Source organism: Rhinoraja longicauda, chromosome 7 (genome assembly GCF_053455715.1).
Source record: "Rhinoraja longicauda isolate Sanriku21f chromosome 7, sRhiLon1.1, whole genome shotgun sequence".
NCBI lineage: Eukaryota > Metazoa > Chordata > Chondrichthyes > Rajiformes > Arhynchobatidae > Rhinoraja > Rhinoraja longicauda.
In genome coordinates this window covers 10,123,728-10,144,349 of record NC_135959.1, presented here as the reverse complement: position 1 = coordinate 10,144,349, position 20,622 = coordinate 10,123,728, and the positions used below count along the sequence as shown (strand labels likewise).

At 41.8% G+C, this 20,622-nt stretch overlaps 2 protein-coding genes across 4 annotated transcripts in view; one reads left to right on the top strand and one right to left on the bottom strand.

Moving 5' to 3' along the window:
• Window positions 1-3,678, top strand: part of LOC144595069 (PI-PLC X domain-containing protein 1-like) — a 20,754-nt gene extending 17,076 nt beyond the window's left edge. For all 3 annotated transcript variants that reach the window (XM_078402074.1, XM_078402073.1, XM_078402076.1), the window contains one exon: window positions 1,597-3,678. In XM_078402074.1, coding sequence (XP_078258200.1) covers window positions 1,597-1,829 — 233 coding nt within the window. In that variant the 3' untranslated portion in view covers window positions 1,830-3,678. The remainder of the gene's footprint in view (window positions 1-1,596) is intronic.
• Window positions 2,869-20,489, bottom strand: gtpbp6 (GTP binding protein 6). The gene is made up of 10 exons (XM_078402072.1): window positions 19,229-20,489; window positions 15,967-16,104; window positions 14,854-14,924; window positions 14,099-14,229; window positions 10,823-10,893; window positions 9,526-9,684; window positions 8,043-8,251; window positions 6,710-6,858; window positions 5,848-6,000; window positions 2,869-5,480 (listed from the first exon to the last, which is right to left on the bottom strand). The coding sequence occupies exons 1-10, from the start codon at window positions 19,692-19,694 to the stop codon at window positions 5,357-5,359; spliced, it is 1,671 nt and encodes a 556-aa protein (XP_078258198.1). The 5' UTR covers window positions 19,695-20,489; the 3' UTR covers window positions 2,869-5,356.
• Between the last annotated feature and the right edge of the window lie 133 nt (window positions 20,490-20,622).

Here is a 20,622-nt window from a genome sequence, read left to right as displayed (position 1 = left end):
GGATAGACAACTCTTCCATAAAACAAACCCACCAGAAGGGGGCAGCACCGAGGGTCTGCAGCAGCTCGAGAGTGACCGCCACATGAGGGATGAACCTATTTGATCTGATCCTTGCCAATCTACCTGTGGCCAATGCATCTGCACATCCATGCATAGGTAGAAGTGTCTATAGCACGATCCTTGAGGAGATGGAAGTTCAGTCATCACACTCCAGTATGTAGGTAAATGGTGGAGTCCTGACGGAGTAGATGAAAATGTGGGGAGAATAAAATGGGAGTAGTGTAAATGGTGGGCCTATGGTCAGTACAAACTTGATGGGCCAAAGGGCCTGCTTTGGTAATGCATGGCTCTGGCCAACAACATAATACAAATTTTAATAAGGAATATCTTTTTTCTTAAATTTTAGAGGCGCCGGTATATTGCACCAGTAGGGATCATCCCCTGAAAAATCATGTTTTGAGAAAGTTATAAAGATTCACTTTGACGTGGTTAAATGTAGAGCTGCCACGTCTAGTTTGAAGTATAATGGTACGGTTTGATTTTCATGCTGCAGTCATTAGAGTCGTGAAGGAATTCAATGTGGCAACGTCCCTTTGGCCCAACTGACTAAGATTTCTATCTGGGCTGGTCCTGTTTGCCAGCATTTGGCTTGTATCCCACGAGACCTTTCCTATCCATGTGCCAGCCTATATGTCTTTTAAACATAATCATACCTGCCTCTACAGGTTCCTGTGGCAGTTCATTAGGTACAGCAGGCAGTGAAGAAAGCCAATGGAATGTTGGCCTTCATAACAAGAGGAGTTGAGTATAGGAGCAAAGGGGTCCTTCTGCCGTTGTACAGGGCCCTAGTGAGACCGCACCTGGAGTACTGTGTGCAGTTTTGGTCTCCAAATTTGAGGAAGGATATTCTTGCTATTGAGGGCGTGCAACGTAGGTTTATTAGGTTAATTCCCGGAATGGCGGGAATATATCATATGTTGAAAGTGGAGCGACTAGGCTTGTATACACTGGAATTTAGAAGGATGAGAGGAGATCTTATCGAAACGTATAAGATTATTAAGGGGTTGGACACTTTAGAGGCAGGAAACATGTTCCCAATGTTGGGGGAGTCCAGAACAAGGGGCCACCGTTTAAGAATAAGGGGTAGGCCATTTAGAACTGAGATGAGGAAAAACTCTTTCAGTCAGAGAGTTGTGAATCTGTGGAATTCTCTGCCTCAGAAGGCAGTGGAGGCCAATTCTCTGAATGCATCCAAGAGAGAGCTGGATAGAGCTCTTAAGGATAGCGGAGTCAGGGGGTATGGGGAGAAGGCAGGAACGGGGTACTGATTGAGAATGATCAGCCATGATCACATTGAATGGCGGTGCTGGCTCGAAGGGCCGAATGGCCTCCTCCTGCACCTATTGTCTATTCCACATGCCCACATTGTAGTGCTTTGTTGCTTACGTTCATTCCATTGCCTTTAACATGGAGTTTCAGGAATACTTGCAGGAGTACATGATGGGTTTAACATTACCTGCATAGGATAATTTTTTAGGTAGTAATCTCTCATAATAATCTTTTTTTAACCCCAGTTATTTTTTTCCCCCCATGTAGATGGCTTCTTTGTTGCTGGCATGAACCTTACCGAAGATTGGTGGTACATCGCAACTCACCTTAACAGTTCTTTGAAGAAACTGACTTTTCCTAATTACCCATACTTGTGTGACTGGATTAAGAAGCAGTGTGCAGGGCCAGGAAATCCCTGTTTTAATATAATTGCTGGGGATTTCATAGGAGCTGGCTACCTGGTTCCTGTTGTACTTGACCTCAATAGAAAACTGATTTAAAATGAAATGATGTCTTTATATATTAAAAAAAAATCACAATTCGAGGTTGCTGTCCCATTTCGTCTGCTCCACTGCGAACATTTTGGCTGCTCCACTGCAAAATCTCCTCAAGATATGCCTACTTTGAAGAAGTTCTCCTCCATTCTTCGACGAGAGCTCTACAGAATCCTCTCGCGGCTCCCCGATTCCTCCTGCTCTCCGACCATTTTAACCCAGACTTGCTAACTTTTTTGCAAACATTTCATTCATTTGTTTTATATCACAGTCTATATCTCTTGTTTCCCTTGACTATTAGTCTGAAGAAGGGTCTCGACCTGGAACATTACCTATTACTTTTCTCCAGAGATGCTGTCTGACCCGCTGAGTTACTCCAGCTTTTTGTGTCCATCCAAGATTCATCTTTGGCTTGGTTTAAAAGTAGAGTTGCCACCCCCAAGTCTACAGTTTATGGGTTTAAACTCCCATTTTGAGACCTGTTGATAATTCAGGACCGAATGAGTGTTAGACACAAAGTGCTGGAGTAACTCAGTGGGTCAGGCAGCATCTCTGGAGAAAAAAGATGGGTGACGTTTCGGGTCGGAAAATGTCTTCAGATGTTCAAAATCAGACAGCATAAAAAGAGATTATTTGGCCCATCTTGTCTCTGTTGGGTCAAATGTACGTCTAAATGTATTTTAAATGTAATAATACCTCCCTCTACATGTTCCTGTGGTAGTTAGTTCCATATTGTTTTACTTTGTCTATTGCATTTATTCCATTGACTTTAACAGAGTGTAGCATTCTCTGTAAAGCGTCTTTGAGTATATGAAAAGCGCTATATAAATGTAATGCATTATTATTATTATTATTTACCAACAGAGGATGGTGGACCATTTGAAAGAAACGTGCTCCCTTGCTCTTTTCCTTTATAACCCTGGATTGCAATAAATTACCATCTCCTCATGCAGATTAAGCAAACATTTATTTGCTTGCTGCCCTTTGACCTCACTGTGCAAACGTTGGAGGGAGATTTTTGGATGAGGTTTAAAACTAAAACACCCCCTCGTGTCCACTGGTGAAAATGTAACGAGGTGGGGTATTGCTGAAATGAGTTGTATTATTTTCATCAATAGTTATCCTAATTTAATGAAACAATGGCACAGTTCCACTCTATTACAAGGGTGGGATAGTGGCACAGCTGGTAGCACAGCTTCCTCGCAGCGCCAGAGACCCGTGTTCGCTCCTGACCTCGGGTGCTGTTTGTGTGGAGTTTGCATGTTCTCTCTGTGACTGCATGGGCTTCCTCCAAGCTCTCCAGTTTCCTCCACATCCCAAAGACGTGTGGGTTTGTAGGTTAATTGGCCTCAAAACCTTCCCTTAATATGTAGAGAGCGGCTGAGAATGTGGAATAACATAGAACTAGTATGAGCGGGTGATCGATGATCGGGTGAAGTTGGTGGGCTGAAAGAATGCCCACCATCGGGTGAAACTTGGTGGGCGTATACGTGCTGCATCTTTAAACTAAATTATATTATGGATCCAATCCCAAGCCGTACTCCCAATAGATGTGGTTTCCTTCCAATAGACCTGGTTTCCTTCCAGGTATTTGGCTGATTCACTTTTCATAATGCCAATTCAGGCCACAATCTCTCTTATCAGTGTCAAATAACATGATGAGCATGAAGAATGCAAGGATTACAGTATTTAGAGTATTGAACAGCCAGTATATTTTGTAGCCACAGGAATACATATGTAGCACTTTTTGAAAGTTTGCAATGCAAGATGGTATTGTACTTGTAACTGTTACAAATTGCATTGATGCAAAAAATATATTAAAAAATAAAACTTAGAGCATATTTACTTATGTTAGTCCAGAATTTTATCTGTTGCCTAAATTTCTGTCCTCTCTGGGTTTTTTTTGAAGGTGGTGAATGCAGATTGGGGTTAAGAGGGAAAGATAGATCAGCTACAATTGAATGGTGGAGTAGACTTGATGGGCCGAATGGCCTAATTCTACTCTTATCACTTATGAATTGGGAAAGTTTAAGGGCATGTGGGGAAGAATAGGTTACAAGGAATGGGGATATGAGATTGTCCCAAGAGCTGGCATTGATGGGCCAAATGGCCTCCTATGAGGTGAGAGAATGAGAAGTGCTTTCAAGTAAAGATGGTGTGTACCAAGGGGTTTTACTGGCTAGATCTTACTACTTTATTAATGCATAGATAAATATTGCCAGAAGATTAATCAGCTGTGGGAACTTTACTGTCAGTGTCTGGTATTGTGTCTTGCCCCTTGGTACAATCAAGAATCCGTATTAATCAAGAATCTATCTATTTCTGTCTTTAAAATATCCATTGACTTGGCCTTCACAGCCTTCTGTGGCAATGAATTTTGCAGATTCACCACCCTCTGACTAAAGAAATTCCTCCTCATATCCTTCCTAAAGGAGCGTCCTCTAATTCTGAGGCTGTGACCTCTGGTCCTAGACTCTCCCACTAGTGGAAATATCCTTCCCACACCCACTCTATCCAGGCCTTTCACTATTCACAATTCCACCATCGATCTATACTAGTTAAGATAATTTTCCATAGATAATTTAGTAACTAGTCAAGATCATTTTTAGAGCAATGAACAGAGCAATCAACACAACTTTGTGACGCGTAGAGAATACACATATGATCATGGGGACAATGCTCAAGCTCTACACACACACACACACACACACACAACAGTGGGTGAGGTGGGAGGGGGGGGGGGGTCAAGATGGTGTTGCTGAGATCAATCTGCTGCCATTTACATTGTTCCAGGGGCAGAAATCCTAGCCCACTGTATCGATTTCATTAGAGGGTACAACATTCCCAGTGATGTGAAAATGATTAAATTATCATTATATGCCGTGTAAATTTAGGGAAGTAATTAACATTTAAATTTTAGACGTTACAATTCTTTTAGTTTAGAGATACCACGCGGAAACAGGGCCTTAGGCCCACCGAGTCCGCACTGACCAGTGATCTCTGCACGTTAACATTATCCTACACACACTAGGGACATTTTAAAATGTTTTTACACCAAGCCAATTATCCTACAAGCCTGTACGTCTTTGGAGTGTGGGAGGAAACCGACGATCTTGAAGAAACCCCACGTGGAGAAGGTACAAACTCCGTACAGACAGCACCCATTGTCGGGATACTTGTGCTTTTCACAACCTATTTATTGAATGGAATTTTATTTGTTTAAGCATTCATTCTTTGAGATAAATTACAGTTTTGTCTGCCTCGAAGTAATGAAAGACTGCATAGAAAGAGCCAAGAACACTTCCAGTAATCTAGTCGACTGCGCCGACTCGTCTCGCTCTCATTTGTGGGATCTTGCTGTGTGCAAACTGGCCATGTTTCCCCACAGAATGATGATTGTTGCACTTCATTATAATTCTCCAGACGTTCCTCAGTGGTGGGGTGTTTTTTTGTATAAACCTTCGCCTATCGCAGGGCAGGAGAAAAACGGTAAAGATCCTCAGGAATGCAGAAAAAGTTTTTTACTTTTTGCGTCAAGGCTGCAACAGCTTCCTGTATTTCCCGTACGCAGAGCGACTGATGATCACGTGCACGTTGGCCAGACCGTCTTCTGGCAAGACGTCCACTTCCTGCACAGTGGCTTCCTTGTACAACCAGCTGGAGAGATGAAAAGCAACAGTGTTACAGGTCTGCGTTGTTAAGTGACCCTTTCTGTTCAGTGATCCATGAGAAACCACTCCATCTTGTACTGAACAAACACGCTTTCTTTGAGCAATACAAGTTAATCCTTTAAAAATGAATTTGAACACCAAATGGAGTAGAACTTCATCCAGTCTCATTTGTATTAAGTGCACACTATGATAGTGACTATGTTTACTAATCTGAACAGTTTGTTCCATTGAATTCTGATGCGATATTCTGCATTTAACACAAGTGAACATTTAACACGAGATTGAATCTACACTCTTAACTTTCACTATGAAAACAAAAGAGCTTTGTTCAAAAGATTTGATTTAATTCTTACCCCAATTGAGGTCCAGCCAAATTTACTTTAATGGTGAGGATTAGTTTTCCTGTTGCTTGCAAAACTGCCTCCTCAATTTTCTTTTTTAGGTCATCCATACCAAGTCCATGAAGGGCTGAAACTGCAATGGTGTTCGGATCTGCGGGTTGATAACTGTAAGGTGGAAGCAGGAAAATTACCCTCCAGTATCTGAGATGAAACATAGAGTCAGACAGACCTGAAACGAGCCCTGCTGACCAATATGTCCCATCTAAAAAAAAATACAAAGTGCTGGAGTAACTTAACGAGTCAGGCGGCATCTCCGGAGATGCTACCTGGCCCACTGAGTTACTCCAACACTTTGTGTTTTTATTTTGTTAACCAGCATCTGCAGTTCCTTGTATGCCCCATGTAAGCTAGTCCCATTTGTCCATATCCCCCTAAACCTTCATTTCTCACCCATGTTTTGTTCTTTACTGTTCTATGTTCTAACTGCATGTAGGCCAAACTCAGGATGAATAAATATTTATTGGGATGCAGGAGTTCATTTGGTCAATAAACCTGCGTGGGTTTACTCCGAGATCTTCGGTTTCCTCCCACACTCCAAAGACGTACAGGTATGTAGGTTAATTGGCTGGGTAAATGTAAAAATTGTCCCTAGTGGGTGTAGGATAGTGTTAATGTACGGGGATCACTGGGCGGCACGGACTTGGAGGGCCGAAAAGGCCTGTTTCCGGCTGTATGTATATGATATGATATGATAATACACCAAATGGCATCTCTCCATGCCATAAAAAAACAAGGAAATATAATATGAATATGAAATATGCCATTGGGCATTATATATGTTTTGTAGTATGCCCAACAATTACAATGTTCTTACCTGTTCACCAAATCAATTTTATTATGGACTTCAATAATAGAATTTAATAGTTGATTTGGCAGTTGGAGATTCTTGAGAACATTTAACACATTCACTTTCTGGTTGACAGTTTCAGGGTGACTTATGTCTCTGACATGAACTATGACATCCTGGAAATATATAAAGAGAGAAGGGAAAATAATTAAGAAACTAAATTTTTATGTGAACCGAGTTCATGCAACACTGGAAGAATGGGAATACATTTTTGCAGTTTATAATTTTCTTTTCGTGGTTCTGAATGAGTTTATTAGATTCACACTAATTCATCTTTGTTCTTTTTAAGTGCTCCAGTTTCTCCATCCTCTCTTGTGTAAGTTTTCTATCATCATGAAGCCTCTTCTATAGCATCCTCATGTCTTTGACATTTCTCCTGATGTAGGTACTCAAAATTAGACATTATATTTTGATGTGGCAGATCATCTTATGATAGTTCTGGTTACTATGAATGCCCTTTACTTCTCAGTGCTGAGAGCAAGATACTGCTGGGCCAGATTGAGCATTGCTCCAAAAAAGGATAAATTACACTCACGGCAAATGACCATTTCATCTAAATTAACATGAATAACACCCTGTCTAATATAATGCAATAAAAATATCTTTTTGTCTTTAGCCATAGCTTTAAAGTGAAGGAGGAACATTTAAAGGAGATGTGCAGGGCATTTTCTTTGCACACAGAGGATGACAAGTGCCTGGAATGTGCTCCTGCGGATGGTGATTGTGGCAATTATGATGGGAGCATTTAAGGGACATTTGGATAGGCAGATGGATATAGAGGGAAAGGAAGGATATAGGTTATGTGCAGGCAGATAGGAGTTGGTCATGGCATAATTCGGTACAGTGTGGGCAGAAGGGCCTGTCCCTGTGCTGTACTGTTCTATGTAACATTTGAATATATATATACATACTGATTGAAAGTGACTGATACAGCATGGAAACAAGCCCTTCTGGCCACTGAGTCCAGGCCGACCATTGATCACCCATTCACACTAGTTCTATCTTATCTCACTTCCGACACACAAGGGGCAATTTACAGAGGCCAATTAACGAGTAGCTGGTGCAACTTGGATCGGGGAGGGATGGTGAGAGAGGGAATGCCGGGGTAAAAAAATTGGAGGAACAGCATCTCATAGTTTGCTTGGGCAGCTTACAACCCAGTGGTATGAATATTGACTTCTCTAACTTCAAGTAACCCCGGCAGAACCCTCTAGCTGAAACAAGATACATTCCATGCCTTTTAAAAATAACAAGCCTATGCATTTGATAATAAGTATTACATTTAGAAAACAAAACTTACTGAATACGCTACATCCTCCAGTGTGGCTGAGAAGGATTCAATTAAGTTGTGGGGAAGTTGAGAGAGAAATCCAATGGTGTCAACATAAAGGATCGTCATGCGACTTGGAGTCAAGCCAGCATGAGTGGTAACATCGAGTGTAGCAAACAGCTGATCTCTTGGGTGAAGACCCGAGTCTCCAGTCAGGCTTTTGATCAGAGTGGTTTTGCCTGAGTTGAAAATATGAAAGGTACCGGGATTAAAACATATTCCATTGGGAAGAAGACAAGTTTAACATATTTTACAAAACCTTCCAAAGCTTTAGAAAATAACCTATAAAAAGACCCTGCTGCTGAAGACCCAGCAACGACCTTTGGCTCTGTGTTAAAAATTCCCTAAAGGCATTAACCATAATGGACTGTGGTGCAGCATTTGTAGCATATAAAATCACCTAATTGTTCTTCATTTTCTGTTTTCCGGAGTGGAACCAAAATATTCCTTTGCATGTACATCGAATTTCATTAAGGTGAGCATTGATGGAAATAATCTCTACTGCCCTTTTAGTTATTTATCATATAAGAACATAGAAGATGACTATTTAGCCCACTCATTCATGCCATTTCCCAGGCTATAAGGATGTACTTTCCTCCATTCATGACGCCAAAGTAGAGATGGTTGAATTTCGTAGGAGCAAATATCACCAGCAATTTGTCCTGGACTAGCCATATCGAAGCAATGGCCAGGAAAGAGTACACCAATGCCTCTACTTTCTTAGAAGGCTTAGGAAGTTCGACATGTCCCCAACAACTCTCACCGACTTCTACAGATGCGCTGTAGAAAGCATTTTATCGAAATGCATCATAGTGTGGTTTGAGAACAGCTCCACCCAAGACTGCAAGAAATTGCAGAGTTGTGGACACACCCCAGACCATCACGCAAACCAACCTCCTTTCTATTGACTCCATATACACTTCACGCTGCCTCACCAAGGCTACCAACATAAGCAAGGATGGATCTCACCCTCTTCTTATCTCTTCCATCAGACAAGAGGTAAAAAAGTATGAAAGCGCATATCTCCAGATTCAGGGACAGTTTCTTCCCTGCTGTTATCAGCCAACTGAACCATCCGATCGCCAACTAGGGTGTGCTCCTGAGCTACCATCTATCTCATTGGAGACGCTCAAACTATCTTTAATCGGACTTTACTGGACTGTTATCTTGCACTAAACGTCATTCCCTTTGTCATGTATCTTTACACTGTGGACGGCTTGATTGTAATCATGTATGGTCTTTTCGCTGACTGGATAGCACGCAACAAAAAGATTTTCACTGTACTTCGGTACATGTGATAATAAGAAAGTAAACTAAACTAATTATTTAACATAGGGGATGTTTACTTAAATTATAGTTATTTTTGATTGAGAAAAGAACAGGGGAAAATATATCACTTGAGCATTATACTGAATTTTAATTTTATCAGATTTTTACAGAATGTTGAACTCACCGCAGTTAGTGTAGCCCATGACAGAAATAATTGGGAACTCTTTGCGTTTGCGTTGCGTTCTCAGCAACTGTCGTTTTCTTCTTAACTTCTCCAAGGCCCCTCTAATCTTTAGTTCCCTCTCCTTGAGGAGGCGTTGCTGAACCTCCATGAAGGTCTCACCTGGAATATGGTGATTGTATGAAATTAGGCGAACCACAAGAATGCAAGAAGTAGTTTAGTTTAGAGATACAGCTCGGCCACCGAGTTCATACCGCTCGCACATTAACACTACCCTACACTCACTAGGGACAATTTTACATTTATACCAAGCCGATTAACCTACAAACCTGTACGTCTTTGGAGCGTGGGAGGAAATCGAAGATGGCGGTGCTGGCTCGAAGGGCCAAATGGCCTCCTCCTGCACCTATTTTCTATGTTTCTATCTCGGAGAAAACCCACGCAGGTCAAAGGTAGAACGTACAAACTCCGTACAGACAAGCACCCATAGTCAGGATAGAACCCGGGTCTCTGGCGCAGTAAGTCAGTAGCTCTACTGCTACGCCACTGCGCCAAGTATGAGTAGGAGTAGGCCACTTATCCCCACAGGCCTTTTCTGCCATTCAATACAATAATGGCTGATACTTTACATCAGCTGCACCTCTCTACAGTTACTGGTGGGTGGCACAGTGTTGTAGTGAGTCGCACACAACTCCTCCTCACCTAGCTCCACCTACCACTTGTCAGCTCTTGTCTCATCCATCCCCCTCACCTCTTTACACTTGCTAGCTTCCCTCTATTTTTTCCAGTCTAGATGAAGGGTCCCAATCGGAAGCGTTGAGTGTCCATTTCCCTCCACAAGTGCTGCCTGGCACGCTGAGTTTGTTTTTCTATCTTAAAATCCAAAAATCTATTGATTTCTGCCTCAAATATTTGCAGCATTTCAGGTCTCCAGGTCTCTGGGGTCAAAGTTCCAATGATTCATTTACCATCTGGCTGAAGACATTTTTTTCTCATCTTCTAAACTCCAAAATGTACAGAATTCAGTTTGCTTAAACTCCCTACAATGGCAAACCTGCCATCCTAGGAATCAATCCAGCAAACCTTTGCTGCACTTCTTATTTTAAAAGCATATTCTTTCTCAGAAAGGAAACTAGAGCTGTATGTATTAAAGATGTGGCCTCTCTAGGATACCATTTAGTTGGAACATGATCTCTCCACTCTTGTATTCAAATCCTCTTGCAAGGAAGGCCAACATATGAACCAATGATATTGGTAAGTAACTTAGCGGATGAAAGGCATGAAAGAGTTGAAATATTACCTGACCCCATAATATATCTGGATCCACCGCCTTGTTGGTCTAAGTGGGCCAATTCATTTCTCAGCTGCGACCTGCCAAATAAAGGCAAAACAATATTTAATTCAAATCGGCAGAAGATTCCTATCAGAAGTGGCTGCATTTCAGTAAATCCTGTTTAGAACCAGTGCCTACTGTAGTACAATTTTACAAAAATGAAAATTATATTTTAAAAGGAAAAAATAAACTAAAGCCCATATAACCCCCATAATTTGAACGTTTAACATCTTTTTGATGTGGGCAAGTGCTTCTTTGTAGGCAGTCCCTGAGGATTGAGGATGGCTTACTTCCACTCTGGTTATGTCATAGAGTCGTACAGCACAGAAACAGGCCCTTCAGTCCAATCAGCCGATGCCAGCCAAGATGCCCCATCTGCATTAGTCGCACTGGTATTTGGATAATGTCTTTTAAATGTTGTTGCAGTAAGGCGGCCTAGTGGCGCAGCAGTAGAGTTGCTTCCTTAGAGCGCCAGAGATCTGGGTTTGATCCTTACTAGGTTTCAAAGGTCTTTTATTGTCACGTGTACCATTTAAGGTACAGTGATATGCGAATTACCATACAGCCATATTTAAAAAAGCATCGAGATACACAACTACATAAAAGTTAACATAAACATCCACCACAGCGGATTCCCCACATTCCTCACTGTGATGGAAGGCAATAAAATCTAAACTTCTTCCCTCATTTTTCTCCCGCAGTCGGGGCAGTCGAACCATCCGTCGGGGTGATCGAAGCCCCTGCATCGGGATGATCAAGCCCCCGCGTCGGGGAGATCGAAGCTCCCGCGTCAGGGCGATCGAAGCTCCCGAATCGGGCGGTCGAAGCTCCCACGCCGGGGCGGTCGAAGCTCCTGCAGCTTGGAGTTCCTGACGTCGGTCTCTAACCAGAGACTGCCAGCTACACGATGTTAAAGTCTGCAGGCACCCGTGGTAGAGCTCAGAGGTCGATCCCTGGCAAAGGGATTGCGAGCTCCGCAATGTTAAAGTCCCGCAGGCTTCTGCGGTGGAGCTCTCAAAGTCGGTCTCCAGCAAAGGCAGCCAACTCCTCGATGTTAGGCCGCAGTGCGGACGGAGATACGATACGGAAAAAAAATTGCGTCTCCATCGAGGTAAGAGATTAGAAAAAGATTCCCCCGACCCCCTCCGCCACACCCCACATAAAACAATCTGAAGAACACTAAAAACATACATTTAACACATAATTAAAAAATACAAAGAACAAAGGGACAGACAGACTGTTGGCGAGGCAGCCATTGCTGGCGCCACCCGGTGGATGCTGTCTGCACGGAGTTTGTACATTCTCCCTGTGGCTGGGTGAGTTTTCTCCGGGTACTCCGGTTTCCTCCCACGCTCCAAACATATACAGGTTTGTAGGTTAATTGGCTTTGGTAAAAATTGTAAAATTGTTCCTAATGTGTAGGATACTGTTAGTGTACGGGATCGCTGGTTGGCATGGACTTGGCAGGCTGAATGGCCTGTTTCCATGCTGTATCTTTGAAGTCTAAAGTTTAGACAATAGACAATAGGTGCAGGAGGAGGCCATTCGGCCCTTCAAGCCAGCACCGCCATTCAATGTGATCATGGCTGATCATTCTCAATCAGTACCCCGTTCCTGCCTTCTCCCCATACTCCCTGACTCTGCTATCCTTAAGAGCTCTATCCAGCTCTCTCTTGAATGCATTCAGAGAATTGGCCTTCTGAGGCAGAGAATTCCACAGATTCACAACTCTCTGACTGAAAAAGTTTTTCCTCATCTCAGTTCTAAATGGCCTACCCCTTATTCTTAAACTGTGGCCCCTTGTTCTGGACTCCCCCAACATTGGGAACATGTTTCCTGCCTCTAACGTATAATCTTATACGTTTCGATAAGATCTCCTCTCATCCTTCAGAATTCCACTGTACCTCAACGGCCCCCTCTGGCAGCTCATTTCATATACCCATCACCTCGATGTGAAAAAGATGCCCCTCAGGTTCCTCTTAAATCTTTCCCCTCTCACCTTAAACCTATGTCCCCTGGTTCTTGATACACCTACTCTGGGTAAAAGACTGTGGGTTTTGGGGGTTGTGAGATGACTGATTAGGTCACTAAGTGAACTGCAAACTTTTTCCGTACAGCATGAAACTGAATGCTGCTGTACTTTGAAAATGAAGGAGGATTTCTCAGCAAAGCACAATCAGACCAGAGAAAATTTCAGAGGATAGGACTCAGGATTAGGACTACCAGCCAGGCTTTGGGAGTGATATACTTTCGGGAAGGGGTGGGGAGAGGAATGAATGCTCATTGGGATTTCATGATTTCTAACCTCAAAATAAACTCCCCGGTTCATCAGTTCTTCGTGCCTTTAATACGAAGATTATAACTGCAGGAATAATTAAGCTGTTGTTGTGGTGGATAGGTTCCAATGCACTAGAGGCCTTTCAACCGGCATCAATATTCTCAGATTGAGTGCAAAGCAATGCTGCCCCCTGATCATTGTTAACATGGTCAAACTCCAAAACCAATTCCTCTTTGTAATATGTTTACCAGGTTTGAGTGATATTGATTCTATCAATTCCATAGGGGCAGTTTAGCAGGTAGAGCTATTGCTACACAGTACCAGAGAGCATGGTTCGATCCGACCTCGTGTACTGTCTGTGTGGAGATTGCCCGCCCTCCCTGTGACTGCATCCATTTCCCTTTGGGTGCTTCGGTTTCCTACCACATCCCAAAGATGTGTGGGGTTGTACGTTAATTGGCCTCTATGAAATTGCCCCCAACCTGTAGGAAGAGTACGCAAAAGTGGGATAACACAGAACTAATGTGAATGGGTGATCGATGGTCAGTGTGATCTCAGTGGACGGAAGGGCATGTTTCCATGCCATACCGCGAAATTAAATTCCATTCCAATTATACAGACAATGTTGAGTACCAAAGAAATCTGAATTTAATCTTCATTTCTTATAGAAAAATAAAAAGGCAGAGTTTGACATTGTTGATTTGTAAGGGTGTCCAGGGTTATGGGGAGAAGGCAGGAGATTGAGAAGGAAAGATAGACCAGTCATGATTGAATGGCGATGGGCCAAATGGCCTAATTCTGCGCCTATGACTTATGAATTTATGAAAGCTGACACTTTCTTTCAATCTGAATTCAGTGTCAAGTATTAAAGATCAAAGTACAATTCTTCATAACAGATTATACTGTCCAACAATGTGAGCAATTTATGCAACAGTGTTGTTGATTAAAAGGAAGTATAGCCTTACCTCAGGTATGGGATCTCGGCGAGTGCTATCTGCATTTTGGCCTCTTTGGTTCGAGCATTGCAACGGAAGATATGAAGGACAATGGAATACCTGTCAAAAACTTTAACGCCCCATGCAGATTTTAACTCTTTCTGAAATACATAGAAACAAATATTTAAAGAACTGTTCTGCACAAAATGAGCTGAGGCATAAAATGGCAAATAAGTATAATGAACCAAGTTTTTTTTTTTGCTGCTGATGATTCTATCTTAGAACGGTGAATAATTTTGAAACCAACCCTATTGTAAAATAAAGCTATTTCATAAACTTTCAGTTAAAACATAATCATCTTTACTTTTAAGGACACAAAATGCTGGAGTAACTCGGCAATTCAGGCAGCATCTCTGGAGAACATGGATAGGTAGCGTTTCGGATGGGGATCCATCTTCAGTCCGATTCTGGGGGTGGGGCGGGGGGAGAGGGCAGGACAAAGTGTGGCAGGTCACAGGTGAACACAGACGAGAGGAGGTTTTGTTAGGCAGAGGGTGAGACAAAAGGATAAAGGACAGAAATTAAAACTGAGACAAAAGGATTGAACAGTTGCGAATTGTGAAGCGAGAGGAAGGAATATCCTCAAAAATAAAATCTAAAAACCTTGAATTTTATTCCACTAGTTAATTTTCCTAATTCTTCATTAATCATTCAACATATAATGTAAGACATATTGAACTATTTTTACTTAGCGCACTCTGCGTGACGATAAATGCACTATTTACCTCTGATAATGCAGACAGTCTTTCAACGTTCAGAAACACTGCAGTAATCTGTGACATCCCTTTTATTATTTCTGTAAAACAGTTGTATTTGAATTAAATTGCTTATTAAATTTGAATTAAATTACATTACAAGATATCAGAGAAAAGAGGTCCTTCTGCAGTTGTAAAGGGCCCTGGTGAGACCACATCTGGAGTATTGTGTGCAGTTTTGGTCTCCTAATTTGAGGAAGGACATCCTTGCTATTGAGGGAGTTCAGCATAGGTTCAGGAGGTTAATTCCCGGGATGGCGGGACTGCCACATGAGGAAAGATTAGAAAGACTGGGCTTGTATTCACTGGAATTTAGAAGGATGAGAGGGGCTCTTATAGAAACATATAAAATTATAAAAGGACTGGACAAGCTAGATGCAGGAAAAATGTTCCCAATGTTGGGGGAGTCCAGAACCAGGGGCCACAGCCTAAGAATAAAGGGGAGGCCATTTAAAACTGAGATGAGAAAAAACCTTTTCACCCAGAGAGTTGTGAATTTATGGAATTCTATGCCACAGAAGACAGTGGAGGTCAATTCACTGGATGGATTTAAAAGAGTTAGATAGAGCTCTTGGGGCTAGCGGGATCAAGGGGTATGGGAAGAAGGCAGGCATGGGTTACTGATTGTGAATGATCAGTCATGATCACAATGAATAGCGGTGCTGGCTCGAAGGGCCAAATGGCCTCCTCCTGCACCTATTTTCTTTGTTTCTATGTTTCCGAGCAGCTACTCTTCAAAATCACTTCATTGTTTTCTTATTTTTTTCAGTTGTCTTGAGTTTAAAAAAATCTTCCAACAATACAAGACTTTTGCTGCAACAAAGCTTTGCCAAAGTAGCTTTGCCCAATAACAATACTACTGTGCATTACTGTACCAATAAGCCAGTGTTTCACTGAAGTGAAGCTTGTATGGCAGGCTACTGCATAACATTAAGTTATTTTTAATGCACTTTCATAAAGTTCAGTAAGACATTTACAGACTAATTGTTTGGTGAATGGAAAATTCAGTCTGCTGATATATTAGTACAATTTTCAATTACATTTACGAAATATATAATTCAGACTCTTTAAAGAAACTGTTACCTGTAAGAGTCTCAAAATTGCCTTTGCCAAAAATTAGTTTGTTATCTGGACTTTTTGTGGAAAGGATGAGTTGATCAACAACTTGCCAGTTGGGCAGGCTATTCACAAGTGCAACTGCTTCAGCCATCTGAAGTTTACCTTGTGAAGGAAGGAAGAAAGAATAATATGAATTTAACTGTACAACGCGCAACAGCATCAGGTCAGAGTAATCCAGCTCCAACTCAGGGCAAATAAATAGGCTGCTCATGTGTAAGAGAAAACAATTACAAAACCAATACATACGCAAACAATTAACAAGAGAAAAATTCAAAGAGTGCAAATTAAGAATATTTTAATTCTTGAAATGTAGAAGAAATGAATTGCAGCAGGACATGACGTGACAAGACTAGATTTAAATAATAATGCAGTCACATTCAGGCACAAAGGACAAGAGCACAATTATTGAATAGTCATAGAAACATACAGCATGGAAACAGGCCCTTTGGGTCTACCTGCCCATTCCGAGCAAGATGCCCCATCTATGCTGGTCATAAGTAACAGGAGCAGAATTAGGCCATTCGGCCCATCAAGTCTACTCCGCCATTCAATCATGGCTGATCTATCTCTCCCTCCTAACTCCATTCTCCTGCCTTCTCCCCATAACCCCTGGCACCTGTACTAATCAAGAATCTATCTGTGCTTTAAAAATATCCATTGACTTGGCCTCCACAGTCTTCTGTGGCAAAGAATTCCACAGATTCACCTCCCTCTGACTAAAGAAATCCTCCTTCCAAAAGGAACATCCTTTAATTCCAAGGCTACGACCTCCCGTCCTAGACTCTCCCACTACTCGAAACATCCTTTCCACATTTACTCTATCCAAACTTTTCACTATTCGGTATGTTTCCATGAGTCACTAACTCTCCTTTGTCTGTCCTACTATTTACTTCTTCAAAGAATTCCCGCAGATTCATCAGGCAAGATCTTCCCTTCACAAAACCATGCTGACTTCGGCCTATTTTATCATGAACTTCTAAGTACTCCGTAACCTCATCCTGTATTATGGACCAACCACTGAAGTCAGACTAACCGGCCTATAGTTCCCACTATACTGCTTTGCCCCCTTCTTGTACAGCGGGTAATATTGGCAATTTTCCAATCCTACCTGCCCATGTTTGGCCCATATTCGTCTACACCTTTCCTATCCATGTACCTGACCAAATGTCTTTTAAATGTTGCTCTAGTACTGTACCTGCCCTAACAACTTCCTCTGGCAGCTTGTTCCATATACCAACCACTGTGTGTGAAAACGTTGCTGCACAGGTTGCTATTACATTTTTCCCCTTTCGCCTTAAACCTATGCTCTCTGGTTCTTGATTCCCCTACTCTGGGTAAAAGACTGTGCGTTCACCCTATCTATTCCCCTCATGTTACAGATTATTTTGTGTAAGTCTGCCATGGTTTTCCTCACATGCTCATTCTTCTGCCCAGTCCTTCTACTAGCTTTGTTATTTTGTTTATCAAATTTCCTTTTAAAATAATGTTTCTACATTTGTCTCCAACAATGGTCAGTGTTTGAAAGGACATTTCATTCTCCACATTCTAAACATTCTCCACATAAATTGTGTGGAGTTGGTGTCCTAAGGGCCTGTTCGATTCTGAATGACTGTAATTCTATCTCCTTCCACCTGCACAGGATGGCACAGTGGTGCAGCTGCTGCCTCACAGCACCAGAGACCCGGGTTCAGTCTTGGCCTCTGGTGCTGTCTTTGTGGCGTTTGCACATTCTCCCTGGGACCAGATGGGTTTCCACCGGGTGCTCCAGTTCCCACTCACATCCCAAAGACATATGGGTTTGTAGGTTAACTGGCCTCTGTAAATTGCCCTTAGTGTGTAGAGAGTGGATGAGAAAGTGGGATAACATAGAACTAGTGTGAATGGGTGATCAATGAATTTGTTATGCTGAAGGGCCTGTTTCCATGCTGTATATACAAACTAAACGAAACCTGCCGCTATCTCAACTGGTGGAACTTTGTTCCACCATCACTTGTAGCTACGCATGTGAATTTATTCTTCTGTTCTTAATCTTGGAAATTTTTGTACTTAATTTCAACATGGGTGTTGTAATTCATTTTAACAAAAAAGTAAAGTGAATAATATAAATTATAATATGAACCGTTAACATCGTTCCTTAAATAAGATAACCAATATTGTACACACAACATCAATTGTGATCTTACCAATGCCCTATATAACTGATGCATATCATCCCAACCTGTGTATTCAGTTCTGCTAGTAATAAAGAATAAACTTCTGTTACTTTCCTAAATACTTGCTGCACTAGTCTTTTGCAAATTACGTGCAATGACATCCAGATCTCTCTGCATCTCAGAGAACCGTAATCGGTCGTCGGTTAGATAGTCTGATCGCATTCCTTTTATTTTTGTGCCAAAATAGAGAATTTCATATTTCCTTGTACTGTATTCCTTTTCCCAGATCTTTCCCCAATCATTTAACGTACTTATATCTCGTTGTTGCCCCGCTTGTCTTCTTCACAATGTGTTTTCATACCTATCTTCATCAATGTTTGCCATCATACCGTCAGTACATTCATCCCTGTCACTGATACAAATTGTAAAAGGTTTTGGTCCCAGCACTGATAGACTCAGAGTTTTACAGCATGGAAACAGGCCCATTGGCCCATCTTGCCTACTTACCAACCCATCTTACCAACATGTTCCATCTCACTAGCTGACTGCGTTTGGCCCATATCCCTCTAATCTTTTCTGATCCATGTACCTGTCCAACTGTTTCTGAAAATGCTGTGATTGTACCTGCCTCAACTATCTCCTCTGGCAGCTCATTCCATACACTCACCACTCTGTGAAAAAGTTGCCTCTCAGGTTCCTATTAAATTTTTCTCTCCTCACCTTAAACCAATGTCCTCTGGTGATGCAGGCGAAATGTGTAGGAAGGAACTGCCAATACACCGAAGATAGACACAAAATGATGGAGTAACTCAGCAGGACAGACAGCATATCTGGAGAGAAGGAATGGGTGACGTTTTGGGTCGAGACCCTTCTTCAGAGTTGGTGGTACACTACTCATTACATCTTTCCCCACTTATGCCAAGTCTCTATCCCCATTAGCCAGCAATCTTCAATATATGATAATATGTTACCTCCTACACCATAAGCCTGTATTTTCTATAAAATTCTTTGATGCAGCATCTTTTTGTATATAACATTGAAACGCATTTTATATTAGTTAATTACAATTTTACCTGTGGTGAGATATTGTTTCTTTGCTCCCCACTTAACATCTGGATGGACAATAAATACTCTATGTCCACCTTCAGAAAAAGCAGGTAATTGTTCCTGAAGCAGTTCTTCATATTCACTGGCTTCGATTTCACTGTTATGTTCTGTTGTCACCTCATCATCCTCATCACTTTGCTTTCCACTTCTTGATTTCGTAGTGCAGGTACCTTTGTTGCTTTTTAAAAAACATTCGCTTGTGGCAAAACACCGGACAAAGTGGCATGATACATTTTGGGGACATTGATTTTCTCTTAGATTATGAGAGGCATTTCCATTCATCCGAGACAGTTTTGACTGGAGAAACAATAAGTCGGGTATCCTTCTACATAATGGAATTACACATATTTTCCAAGAGTGGAGTCTGTTCAGAGGATACAGTAAAGGAATTTTAGAGACATTCCTTAGCAATCCCATTGCTGCAAACAGCATTTGGCACCAAAGTTAAAAGACTTATTTTTTCAAGGCCACATGCTGACGACATCTTTATGTTAGTGAACGAAACTCAATTCCCTATAATCAGCTCAGGCCATGTTGAGTATAATGGTGTGTTTGGCATTAAAACAAAAATACTGGAACCAAATTTATATGCTAAGAAGACATACAAGGATCTGCAGAAGCTGGAATCTTGACCAAAGCACAACGTGCTGGAAGAACTCAGCGGGCCAGGCAGCATCTGGGGAGAGAAATAAACGAACGACGTTTCGGGCAGGGACCCTTCTTCAGACTGATTAAATGCCAGGAAATTTGGCAGGTTCTTGACAACCTGAAATTGATGCTTAAGCCTTTAGAGAAAGAATCTCCATTCTTGACAATCGGAAATTGATGCTTAGATCTTCAGAGAGATAACCTCCATTCAGACTTCTGTGCTACAACCTTTATCCTTTGGCCACAACCTGATCATGCACCAAAAAAAAAGCTTCGGCCGTCTGACACGAACAGAATTTACTTCCAAAGATTTTAGAGACGACTATGTTTACATCGAAGATCGACACAAAATGCAGGAGTAACTCAGCGGGACAGGCAGCTTCTCTGAGTGGAAGGAATATGTTTACATATTCTGTTGTGCTGCTGCAAGGAAGACTTTCATTGTTCTATCTCAGGCCGTATGACAATAAAACACTGTTGATCCTTGAAAGCCGTTCAAGTTGCTTTGGCGCCTTTGCATTTTCGGTTCCCCCGCCGGAACAATTAAACCGCGACACCCAAACATTTGGCATATTTATTTTTCAATTAAAAAAGAGAAAACATCCACAAAAGCGTTGGGTATTAACAAGAGATTCAGGTTCTAACTGGTAAAATTATTTATTTCAGTGGGTAAACGTGAATGGGTTCCAGTGTGACCCCGGCTTGACCCCCC